Source organism: Motacilla alba, chromosome 3, assembly GCF_015832195.1.
Source record: "Motacilla alba alba isolate MOTALB_02 chromosome 3, Motacilla_alba_V1.0_pri, whole genome shotgun sequence".
Lineage (NCBI taxonomy): Eukaryota > Metazoa > Chordata > Aves > Passeriformes > Motacillidae > Motacilla > Motacilla alba.
Genome location: NC_052018.1, coordinates 83,738,492 through 83,751,576, shown reverse-complemented (window position 1 = coordinate 83,751,576; position 13,085 = coordinate 83,738,492). Strand labels below are relative to the sequence as shown.

Sequence of the window (13,085 nt, the reverse complement as noted above, 5' to 3'; positions counted from 1 at the left end):
TCGCTGTTTTGCTTTGAGGATTCTGTTTTGAATCATTGTACTCAGCAGTGAAATTTCCAGTGGTCCTTTCCTGTGGACTCTTCATAGACCTCACTGGTCCACCTCTCACCTGTCTCCTGGACAGTCTTGAGAACCCAATCAATTGCCCAGTGCTGGCCAGTGCCAAAGGGAGTTGGTCACCTAAAAACTGGGTGAGGTGTGACTCCAGCTCCTCCTGTCATGTGTTGGTCCCAGATGGTGGAAGGACCCTGGAAAGCCCCCATCTGCAGAAAAGCCAATCTATGAAAACCCAGTGTCCACAAAGGAGACAGAGGAGTCCTGCAAATTTATTCAAATAAAGGAGAGATTTCACTGGGGCACACCCGTGTTATAAACTCCCAGCCACGTTGCCCTCTTTCTTTCCCCATTGGCTGAGGTACTAGGAAGGTACAGCCTTCCTGAACTGCCTACCACATATTTCCTCCTTAAACATGTCATTTTTCCCCAAAGTTCAGAAAATCAGACCTGTGCATGGACCCATTTGTCTGTTTCAGGAGTCAAATTGTCTGGGCTCTAACAAACCTGTGCCTTGAAGTTGGTAGAGACATTAGGAACTATTTCAAAGACATTAACACCCGTACCCAGGCCATGAAATTGTTTGGAAAAACATTAGCACACATCTTTTCTGTCATGTAGTCCAGTGGGTAACTACGTAAGTAGGAGCAGGCTATGCTAAAGCTTCTCTGCTTAGTAATCAAAATTTACTCTAAGCATGTTGGCTAATCTTGTAGTGACCCTTGCTTTTTTTTTTTTTTATGCCTCACGAAGTGTAGATGAGGAAACTAGTAAAAAACCACTGTCATCTATGAACTAGTTACAGAAGTATCATGAAGTGGGCAAGGCGTGGGTTGGGGTTTGAGAAAAAAGTTACTGCTGCTTGTCATACTGAGAACTAATTTAAACCAGTATTCACAGATAGTAAATCCAAGAATAAACTACTAAAGAAAAACACTTAATGGTAAGTCTTTTAAGCTCCAACGTTTTTAAAATATTTTAGATGTAGAAAAACTTCTGAAATTGTTTCATGTTCTCACTGATTACAGGCCACTATTTTTGCTTCTTCCAAGGAAGGCTTCTTCTAAATAAAGCGTGGAATTAAATAGCGTGTAGTGCTTTGCCTCTCGGAGGGCTTAAATTTAGCTTCATGCAGTGCAGCAGAAGTCACTCTCATGGTTACATAGCGACAGGCCCACATTCCCCATTCCCGCTGGGAGAAGCTCTCCTGACGCAGGAAAGCAGGACACGCACCGGAGGGCAGGAGCTACGCACGCCGCTGCCAAGGAAACAGGGCTTTTGAATGCAGCCAAGGAGCAGCGGACAGGTGGCGGGGAAGGTTAAACACCAGTCGCTATATCACAGTCCCTGGTGTCCGGCAGCGCCGCTGCGTCCCGCCTGCCGCGCTCCAGGGGCGGAGCAGGAAACGGGGCGGCGGCGGCGGCGGCGCTCCCGCGGCGCGGCGGGACACACTTGCGTCACACGCAGGCCGCTGCTGCCCGGTGACGTCGGCACGCCGCCGGGTGACGTAGAACGGCGGCGGGGCGGGGGGAGGAGGCCTCGGCGGCGGCGGGGCCGGTGAGTCCCGCGGGCGGGAGGGGCGCGGCGGCCGCGACCCTGAGACCGAGCGGGAGCCCGAGGCCGCCCGGCGTCCTGCGGTGCTGCTGTCGGCGGCTCCCGCCGGGGACGGGCAGGGCGACCCGGGGCGGGCCGGGGGAGCGCCGCCGTCCGGGGAAGGCGCCGGGCGCGTTTGGCGGGGAAGCGATTTCACCTGAAGTGCCTTGTTGTGGAGGCGGGAGAGGGGGCGGCCGAGCGGGCTGGGGTCGCTTCCCTTGGCGCCTCCCGAGCTGCGGGGTCACCCGGCCGCGACCTTGGGCGCCCCGCCGGCTCCGGTCCGCGGCCGCCTCACCTGCCGCCCCCTCCTCCTGGCCCTGGCTGGCTTCTCAAGGCCGTGCTGTGGTCATCTAAGTCGAATTTTATTTCTTAAAAAGTATAAGTTCAGTATTGTGACGCTCTGGTGGTACTCAATGTTTTCCCTGGTGCTTTGGTGTCGTAGTAGTTTAACCACTCTGCAAGTTACGCACTACTGTGATTCATTGAAATGACTCTTAGCTTAGAAGACATATTATCAAACTTAAAAAAAAAAACTAACTTGATTTTAACTTGCTGGCAATCTGCCGGTGATCTCGCTTGCCGAACAGTGCTTTTTGCTCATGTTTTTAAAGTGCAGCATACAGACCTTCTTAAAGTCCTGTGCTGGAATAATTTAAGTTTTTATGTGTTTTAGGATTTAATTTGAGCCTGCTCACAGAGCAGGTGTATTTGATGTGTCTTCTGTTACAAATCTAAATCAGGTCTTAGAACTGTTCCATGGACATGTTTACTCAAATTTAACAAAAAAAGATCCCAAGAATTTTCATGAATGGCTTTTGAATGTATTTTGATAACACATGCCAACTTGATAACATGCATTACTTATAGGAAAGATACTTACATTTTGATCCTCAAAAACCAGGAGACTTTCTTTGTAAAAAGCCTGGATTTGATTTGCAGGATTAAGGTGCGATTACTTTCTAGTTCATGAGACTACCTAAAAATACTTTTTTTCTGTCTTTGCCTCCTTTGTTCTCTTAAACATATCCCATAAAGAAAATTAGAGTGACCCTTATGAGAGAATTCATAGATCAAGATATCATCAGTTTAGCAAATTTAATAGTTTATTTTTCCTCCTGGAAGGTTTGATGGGAAGTTTACCAGTAATTTGTAATTATTGATATAGACTCATTATGTTGGTTATGTATTTAAGCAAGTCAAGCCTCTATATTTGTCCATTTCCTGACCTTACAGTTTTGTTTTGGTTTCCTGTTTAGAAAAAGGTTTGTGCAATAGAAAGAGCTGCTGCTGCCTTAAGTTTTGGAAAAAAAAAACAACCACCAAAACCCAAACGAAACCCCCAAAACTTTTGGCAAGAACACTTGGAGAATTTTTCTGTGTAGGGGGTAAAACATGTGTGATACAGTTTGTATAGGCATGGTTTAATTAGAACACCCATCTGGGAAAATGGTGTTTTCAGGGGCATTAATGCTGAGATGTAGCAGAAATGTCCAGATGGAATTTTTTGGCTTGTAATGAGTATGGCAACGTGTTACTGTCTTGTGTGATGGTTAAAAATATTAACAGTCAAAATTAAATTATAATGACTCAGAATAGCAATACTATTCCTGTATTCTGATGTTTTTAGAAGTTTTCCCATTAAATTGAAGGCTTTTTAAAGAATTTATTTCTGCAAGAAGTTGAATTGAGAAACACGCATCTCTCTCACTTTTATCATCAGGCTTTGTGCTCATGGTTTCTCATGATGTGTATTTCATGCATTGTTCCAGGAAATGGTCCAGTTGTTGCTGTGCAGCTGGATGTTGCTGAGTAACATTTCTATGAGCTTGCTGTTCAATCTGTCTGTTGTTCAGAATGGCCAAGAACCCTAATTTCCCCGAAGCGGGCAATCTGCCTACAGGCTATGCACACTGCAGGTCTTCAGACAGTTTCGCTGGTGAGTGGACCCCATGTGTTTTCTTGAGATTTTAATATTTTTGTTGTATGCCATTTTAACCAGGTTAATTTTATATATGTGTTAATAAATAATCTGCACTAAGTGTATTGTTCTTTGTACTTAGCTAAACTTGTTCCTTCTCTTCTGTGACAGGAAAACATCTGAGTGGAATGTAAAATGTTAGCACTACAGCACTTAAGTGATGGGAATGTGTTTGCAGATGAGCAGGGCATAATTTCCCATATGCTTTGAGTCAAAACATTTTTTGGTACTAAATTGCTGTGTAGAATGCTGTGATTGGATGGTGTGGTTAGTTTCCATTAATGTTACCATCTGCTTTCCTTTTAATCCTTTCACAACAGAAGGGTTGGAGATAAGACTTGAAAGTTCTGTGAATTGTGCTTATTTGAGCTTTCACATTCTGTATTTATAAAGTCATATGGGTTGATTATGTTATTTGTGGTTTTGGCTACAAAGTATCAAAACTTGTTTTGTTTTTGTTGGGTTTGTTTTTTTTTTCCGTTACCATTTTTACTCAGGTTCAACTTTGGTTGAACCAACCATTGTTACTTAGAAGTACAAAGGAGCTAGGGTTCTGAGAGAACTGAAGTATTTACACTCTGAATGTTGAAATATTTATTGAAAATTTCTGTTTCCTGAGATGATATATTTATGAAAAGATGTGTGTATCCATTGAAAATATAAAAACCATATGATTTGAACCAGTGGTATGTTTGTACAGTACTGTTACTGTTACATCTGTCATGTTCTGGGAGTCTGTGGTAATAGAAGTTGAAACTGAAGTAATATTTTACTGGAATTTATTTACAATATATGAAGTAATTATGAAGTAATGAATTACAAAAAATTGAAATACTACTCAAGTGCCATCCAATCAACTGAGAACCAATTTTTAGATAAAAGAGCAGTGTAAAAGAATTACATTTAAGAAAATTCTCTTTGTGTAGCTCTGATAAAGATATTAGCTTGCTAGGTACAAACTAGAGGATGTAGGAATTATTTGTTTTAAGAGTATGAAATTATTTGCTCAGTGTTTATAAACTGGACTTATTTAAGGAAAAAAATTAATTCTAGCAATAGTCTGTTTACTTGCATTTATTTCTAAAGTTTTGATAGAGCTATCTGTTATGCAAGCATTCTTTATTCATGTTATCATAAATTATTCGAAGAAAAATTTATATTAATTTCTTATAGTCAACTTTCTACACCTGGTAGAAAAACAACACTTCTGTGTTTCATTGAAGCAGCACTGCTTTTCAGAGGATTCTTCAATGTTAGCCTAAATGAGGGAGGGAAGAGACTGAATGCTGATCTTTCATTGCAGCTGAGAGTTGTTTAGAAAGAGTCGTTGTGTTGTCATTGCTGTTGTTGCTGAATTTCCTAGATCATGTGTTTTTATCCCATAACGTGTTACAGATTACCTACTGAGTAGAAATAGAGGAAACTGAAAGTGTGGAGGGGATGGTTGTTTCTCCAGGCACAGCACACATTATGTAGTATTGCATGCTGCCTTATGTCATAAATACTAGGCTGCATTTTTCACATGCTCGCTGTTGAAGATGGCCACCAAATAGCCTGTCTTTCAGTGAGGTCAGAGAAGTGCTTTGTAGGCCTTAAGACTTAACAAATGCATTTTCAAATTGTTGCAGTTCTAATGGTGCCTCAAAATCACTGAGAAGACTGTTTTGTGTGTTTATTTCTGTGTCATGACCAAAGCTGCAGCAGCTGACTCCTGAAGCAGTTAATTAGCTCTGAATACCTCCTGGAAATAGGTTGTGGTGCTGGCAACAGCCTTACAAATGGCATGTTCTTTCACTGCCAGGAAGAGTAAGCATCTGTATTCTCTGAAAATGTTATGTTGTTTGATGACAGAAGATGCCAGAGGGAGCTTCAGGAAGGGTTCTGCACAAGTTCTTAGCAGCATCTATCTTTTTTTTAATCATGAATAGTACTTTCGAATAACAACTACAGAAGGACATGTTTAGCTATACAGGGAAGTTGTGAGCTCATAGCAATTTGGCACAACTAAAGAGGTTATTAAGTTTTACTTCCTCAAACAAGAAATGTATAGATTGCTTAAAGGGTTGCCTGAATTTGTACCATTAATTAATCCAGCCTAGGAAGATCTGAAGTCATGTGTTATTTGGATCTATATTTTGGAGGCAAGACTGTCTCATTGGTCTGCTTTATATGAAAAATTCACAATACAGACAGAACTTGTGTTGGAAACCTGTACTAGTAGACAATAGATGAGTTGGCCTGTTTCTTCAGTGTACTGGTGGTACCCATAGCACACAGAAGAGCCATGAACATGGTTTTATAAAGGTGACAGTGCCCAACACTTTGGGTCATTCAAACATTTGAAGGGCCTCCTCAGCTTGTAGCCATCATTTGAGTCCTGTATTTCCTGTGCTCAGCAGGTTTGTGTTTGAAACTGATGGTTGAAATAGTACATCGAATCAGCAGTTTGAAGAGCATTACACATCAGAAGAATTTGCCTTGCTGCTTACACTCAGGCCGATATCTAAATTTCTACTTTCGTTGCTTGCTGTTCAGCATCCTGGTATTCATAAGGACTGGGCATCCTCGAGTCACTAGCAACTGTTCCCACTTCAGACTTTGCCCTCTTAGATACAGTGATACTTGTATAGATAGAGGTTTATGTACTCTTGAGAGGGAAGTGTGCTTTTGATTTTATTTGTTTATTTAACCTTAAATAGAAAGAATTTCCCTTGAGCTTTTGGCCCTCTTGACACATGACAACATCCACAGCTACTGAAAGCAAAGTTAACACAGTTTCTCAGTTTTATTCAGACAGTACTTGTTCTTTTTTAAAGACAAGAGTGGATTCAGGAAACAAAGAAGTAGAATGTAGTAAAAAAGTTGAAATGAAAATAGATTATAAAATTAAAATGTGCAAATATTTGTACATGGATGAAATAACATAAATCAGCTTCCTGAATCAACAAATGTTTAGCAGAAGAGAGATAATACAGAGTTCCTTGATGATGTGTAATTGACACCTAGTTGGTTTTGGTTTGCCTGACTATTGCAAATGAAGATCAACAGCAGCAATTATGGGTGTGGTATGGAAGTCTTCTCAGAGTACCCAGACCTGAGATTGCAGCTGAGTAACAAACAACATCTTTTTGCATCCTCCCTGAGTGTAATAAAACGTTTTGTATTTGGAGGGCATTTCAACTTTACCATTTTCTATAAAGTCTCAATTATGTTGTGGTAAGTGGTACTGCTGGTACAAACAGATGTTGCTGGGCTGATGTAATCAGCTTAATCTTGCTTGTTAGAAAGTAAATCTTACCGGAAGTGTATGTAGAATAAATCTTAATTGTCTTAACTAATTGTAAGTTAACCAATGGAAGTGAAAGAAATAGTCTGTTATGATGAAAACCTGAAAATTAATTTGCTTTCATGTCAGGATAGAAGAATGACTACAGTGTTCTGTGTTCCCATGGTTAGGCTGCCTCCCGTATCTTGGCCAGCGTTGCTGGTTCTGTGCTGTAGTAGCTACACAGGCACACAGCTTCTAATTCAAGTAGCAGAGACAGCCGGTGGAAACCTGCGAGTTTGTTCCCATTTGTCTTGTGATCTATGATTGATTTATTATGCTGTATTTTTTTCTTAAATTTTATTTTCTCTTTCTATCACTTTTTGTTTTGTTTAATTTGAGATTCTTTGGAATGGTGTTTCTACAGTATCTTGATTTTGGATAAAGCATTTCCATGTGTTCAAATGAAAATAATAATTAACCCCAAGTGCATCTGTTTGGGGTTTTTTTTGAATATTTGCTCATAGTATTTTTACAATAGAATCTGCAAGTGTATTTCTGTCATGAATATTTGACTTCAAAGATTCATGTGTTAGGTGTGTGTAAGGTATGGCCTCATCATTTTCTTGGTTTGTGTGGTACACCACCTTTCTTCAGCACTGGATATCTGCCCGCTTTGAAAAGTGTCTAGTAAGTGGAGCTGGGAAGATACCTCTGAAGATATGGATGGTCATTATCTGAAACAACCAACCTCTTTTTAAAGAAAAGTAAATGGAAGTGTCACAGTAGAAGCCAATATAAGGCCTAAATTCGCTTTTGGATGCTCTTGCCATTGAGACTGCAGAAAGTCTCTGTTGCCAAAATAAATCAAAACCATAAAAAGCTAAAACCTGTTGTGAATGAAGAAGAAACAAAAGAATTCTAGAGAAGATATGACTAATGCATTTATCTGTATTACACATTAGTGGGTAATCTCCTAATTTTATGACTAAGAGGTTTATTTATATATGTGTGTGTGTATATATGTGCAGGAGCAAGAAGCCATCAAGAAAACTGAGTGTAAAGAACAAGAAAATTGAATTGTACATTGTAAAGCTTTTCTCTCTGACAGACTTCGTTATTTATTAAAAGTTAACCTGATTGTTTATTTTCTCCCAATTCTGAAAAGCTGAATAGAAACCTGCAAAAGCAGTTTTTATTTTTCACTGATTCTAGTACAGACAGGAGAGTTAAGACTAAGCTTAATTGGTTACCTTGCTTATTTCTGTTTTGTGTCTGTTCATTTTAATTCAGATAAAAATTGCTTTCTAATGGTAACATGATGTAAAATGGTTTAATTTTTAATTCCCTTTGTTGGAAACTTTTTCTTTCAAATAAATGGGTTTACTGAATAACAAGGTGATAATTCTCTGCAATACTTAGCTAGAATTGTTGGTGCCAGCTGTGTTGAGTCGGGTTGAAAATGAACTTTCATAGAAAATATCAGTTTAATTTTTCTTGTAATATATAATTACTTAGATTAGTCACTTTTTTGTTATTGCAGTTATGCTTGCTATTCTTAATATTTTTGCCCTGTATAATACTGCTTGCTTTCTTTGTCCTTTAGGCTACCAGTACCACCATCCCTCCAAGATGAGTAACAGCCACCCACTTCGTCCGTACACGGCTGTGGGGGAGATCGACCACGTCCACATTTTGTCAGAGCACATTGGTGCTCTAATGAATGGGGAAGAATACAGTGACGTTACCTTTATTGTGGAAAAGAAGCGTTTTCCGGCACACAGAGTGATCCTGGCTGCTAGATGCCATTATTTCAGGTGAAGTAAGGCTTTTTGTCAGGCTCACAGGAAGTTTTTGTACAGATGATATAAACATTATTTCCCTGTGAACTTTTCAGGGTGTAATCATCTGTCCATTGAGCATGACCTTTTCTGTGTGGATGTTTCCCAGCACATCAAATCATTGTGTTCAGATAGAAAAAATAAATACCATGTCACACTGTTATTCTTTTGACCTTCATTAAATTGGATTTTGAAGGCAGTTTCACAAATTCAAGAGAAAGAGAACTTGAGAGCAGGAAAGCACTACTGCAAAGTTATTTTGATTTCTCAGAGTATAAATGGTGTGTTTCTATGGAATATAGTCAGCAAGTTTGATTGTGATGAATTGGAATTGAGAAGAGGTTTGGCTGACACAGACTAGAATATATATTTTAAAACTAGGAATAATACTAATCCAACTTTTTTTTTAAGAGCTGGATATTTTTCAATAGAAATACATTTAATATCCCAGTGAATTTTGCCAGAGGGATAAGCTACTAACTAAACTGAACTCTCTTCCTTATAGAGCATTATTGTATGGAGGAATGAGAGAATCTCAGCCTGAAGCAGAAATTCCTCTTCAGGACACCACTGCAGAAGCATTTACCATGCTGTTGAAATACATTTATACTGGTCGTGCTACGCTACGAGATGAGAAAGAAGAGGTTCTTCTTGACTTCTTAAGCCTAGCACATAAATATGGATTCCCAGAACTGGAGGATTCCACATCTGAGTATCTTTGCACAATACTTAATATTCAGAATGTCTGTATGACTTTTGATGTTGCCAGTCTTTATTCTCTTCCCAAATTAACTTTTATGTGCTGTATGTTCATGGATAGAAATGCCCAAGAGGTGCTCTCCAGCGAAGGCTTCCTGTCACTTTCTAAGGTAAACCTTTAGTTTGTTCTTCTTTTCCTCAAGACTGCTAATTTTAATGGTAATAGAGTTTTGTGATGAAATACTGATGGGGGCACCAATTAAAAACTTGTGTTAACTTGTGTTAGTTATTTTATGCTTGTGAAACTGTGATGGTTGGAAATGCTCGAGATAAGCTGAACTGAAAATTTTGGCAATCTCTTCTGAATTTTTAGGTACTGACCAATCAATATAGTTTAATATAGTATATCTCATGGAGTGTTCTAAAAGATGACAGCAGGCAATCTAATTTTAATTTGTCTTATTTAATCTGTTGCTGGTGTAATATAATTTGGCTTCTGAATGCTGCAGAGTGGAAGTCAGATATAGACTTGAATATGACAGGACATACTTTGTTCTATTAATTCCTTGATACAGGCTTCATCAGTGATGGGTGATTTTCTTCTGGGTAGACTAAAGCATTCTGGAGATTACTGTGATTTATATTGCTGATTGTCATCATGTTCTGAACTTGCAGAATATGGTGGTTTGGGTTTTTTGTGTGTGTGGTTTTTTTTGGTTTGGTTTTTTTTTGGGTTTTTTTTTTTTCTTTCTTTTTTTTTTTTTTTTTTTTTTGTTAGATGCATAAATATTTGTGACTGAGTCTGGCTGTTCTATGAAGTTGAAATTTTGCCCTTACTCTGGAGGGGTCTTTGGGCTGGACTTAATAGTGAGAGTGTTTTTAAGTAGTGTTCACATGAAGCAGCAAAGCACCTTGAATGAATGATGCTTTAGTTGGGGGTTTTTCAAGTGGTTTTTTCTTAGGGGAAGAGCTGTGAAGGGTCTGTTCCTTGAATGAGTAAATGACACTGCTGTAAATTAATCATTGTATAAGGAAAAAAGATTTTTTTTTCTCTGTCTCTGTACTTTGTCATATGCAGTTTGTTAAATCTGAGTTCTGAGAGTGTATTATCAATAAAGAAATGAGCAAACATCATCAAGAAGTGCACACTTTGAGGTCTTTGACATAGACAGTCCTGGTATTTAGGAGAGATTTTTCCTTTTTCTAGGCAAGCTCCTGATTATTCTGCTAGCTAAGTGAAAATCAAAAAGCTATTTGGTTATTTGTGTCAGTGGGTTTTTTATTTTGCAGTCAGTGGGTTTTCTACATGAATGAGCAATATCTGGCTACAGAGCCACTGGAGTTTTTACCTGGTGATTCGTAGCTGGTACCAAAAGAGAGAGAAAGATTGTGCCAGGACAGAAATCCCAAGTAGTTAGAAATGATTAAAAAAAGTGGTTTCAAGCAACACTTTTTTTTCTCATCAGTGGTCTTATAGCAACCTAAGTTTAAAGGAATATTTTGAACTATACTGCTAAGTCCCCAAATCTCTTATAATATTCCGAAGTTAATGAACTACTGAATGGTATTATATTGATTTGATTCATTCTCTACATTTCAAATTTTTCTAGAGATTTTGTTATATTGCCTGTTATTTTGGTCATGGATTCTGTAATTCTTGCATAACTAGAACAACCTACAATTTCAGGGAGTCACCCCTTTGGAGATTATTTTAAATAGCTGCATTTTATAATAGCTACTAATTTTTGCCTTATTTGAATTTGCCTTTATTAAAAAAAATAAAATTCAACTTAATTTCTGTTTATTTAGGGGATATATTTTTGGTTCTTATTTCTCTTTTCCAGGCTGCCCTTCTAAGTATTGTACTGAGAGACTCATTTGCAGCTCCTGAAAAGGACATTTTCCAAGCTTTGATGAACTGGTGTAAACATAACCCCAAGGAAAACCATGCTGAAATCATGCAAGCAGTACGTTTGCCACTAATGAGTCTGACAGAACTACTGAATGTTGTAAGACCTTCTGGATTGTTGTCACCTGATGCCATCCTAGATGCCATTAAGATTCGTTCTGAGAGTCGGGACATGGACCTCAACTACAGGGGCATGTTAAGTAAGCATCAGGTTTTTTGTTTATTTCCTTCTCATTTAGTGACTGTGGTTGTCTGGTGGATATGGTTAATCTGTGTTTTGAGTTTTCATCTATTACTGTGTGTTATAAAAGATTTGCAATATGAAACATCTTGTTACATAACTGTTCCTGCCATTTTTATTTCTCTATATTAGTCAATTATTTTCTTGCTTCGTATCTCAGATGTTGCTCAAGCATTTTCCTAATAATACCATTTTCCTAGAGGAAGTGGTAATTTAATAGAAAAAGTTTTACAAAATCATTGAAAATAAAAATTAATTGGCTGTGAGAGATATGATATTTAAATAGTTTTTATGTGACTTGTTTTCTACTTCTTAACATTTTCATAATTTCTCTGCTGCTTATGACTTTTCTCTTAGCATGCTGGTCTAAATAGTTTAAATAAGTCTCTGAAGTTGTTTTAAAGGAAACCTGAAAAGTGTAAGAAGCCTTGTGTTTGACTTTTTTTCTGTGCTCTCTGTTAATTCAACAAGAGTATCTAACAATCAAGCTTTGAAAAGATATTGTTAGCCATCTAATGTGTGAATTTGACCCACAGCAAAGGAAAAAAGTTAAATGTTCTTTAAGAGTCTGCACTGTATTTTGTCATGCATGATGAGCCCTGAAAATTACTGCTATTTTAAAATTGCATATTCTTTGTTTTCCCTTAGAAGTTAGAGTTATTAATATTTAACCATAGGAGTTTAATATTAGGGTATTGTAAAAGTCTTGTTATGCAAGACATTCTGTTGACAATGCAGTTGATACATTTGAATAAGTCAAATGGTCTTCTCTGGCTTCTTTTCCTGGATATTTATCTCCACAATAAAATTCTCCTAATCGCAGCTTTTTGGAGAGTGGAATTTCTTTGTTGTTTTAGTACTCATTCAGGATCTTGCAGCTTTTTCTATTTGTGGAAATGTTGACTAGCACTTCAAATTCTGTTCTTTAGCTATCAAATTTTTATCAGCCTGTTAAAATTCATACTTCTATTGTCAAACTGCCTGAAAAGTTTGGGGTAGCTTTTCATCATTTAGTTTTTCAGATCATATTTTCTAGGATCTCTCCTCAAACAAGGCTGTTAAAAATGTCTGTTGAAGAGGCTAGTTTACAGAGTTTTGTTCTGTAGTTGAAGTTAGGGATCATTATTCCCAGTTAGCTTGAAGGAGGCTGTTCCTAGGACACAGGCTTATTACTGTGAAATGGTGGCATAAAAAAACTTGCTTTTCCATGTGAGTTCAAAGCCCAAGTAGCCGAAAGTTTCCCATTTCACTTGAGTTCATTTAGCTTTGCAGGGTACTGGAAGCTTGTATAGCTGTCAGAAGAGCATATATGGCTTTACTGCTGTATGCACCACTCTGCAAATTCAGGATGGATCTTGAACATCTGATACACATCTTGTGCATTTAAATTTCTTCCATTTAAGGAAAAAAACAACACCAATGAAACCCAAACTAAAAGCAAACAACAGTTGACAGGTGCAACAGAATTCTGTAAAATCATGAAGGGGACTGAGAATATAGCTGCT

At 38.2% G+C, this 13,085-nt stretch overlaps 1 protein-coding gene across 2 annotated transcripts in view; it reads left to right on the top strand.

Annotated features, from left to right (window-relative positions):
* Positions 1-87: 87 nt before the first annotated feature.
* BTBD9 (BTB domain containing 9) overlaps positions 88-13,085 on the top strand; it is a 115,621-nt gene continuing 102,623 nt past the window's right edge. For both annotated transcript variants that reach the window (XM_038134059.1, XM_038134058.1), the window contains exons 1-5: positions 88-1,611; positions 3,417-3,583; positions 8,497-8,707; positions 9,237-9,600; positions 11,275-11,539. In XM_038134059.1, coding sequence (XP_037989987.1) covers positions 3,502-3,583; positions 8,497-8,707; positions 9,237-9,600; positions 11,275-11,539 — 922 coding nt within the window. In that variant the 5' untranslated portion in view covers positions 88-1,611; positions 3,417-3,501. The remainder of the gene's footprint in view (positions 1,612-3,416; positions 3,584-8,496; positions 8,708-9,236; positions 9,601-11,274; positions 11,540-13,085) is intronic.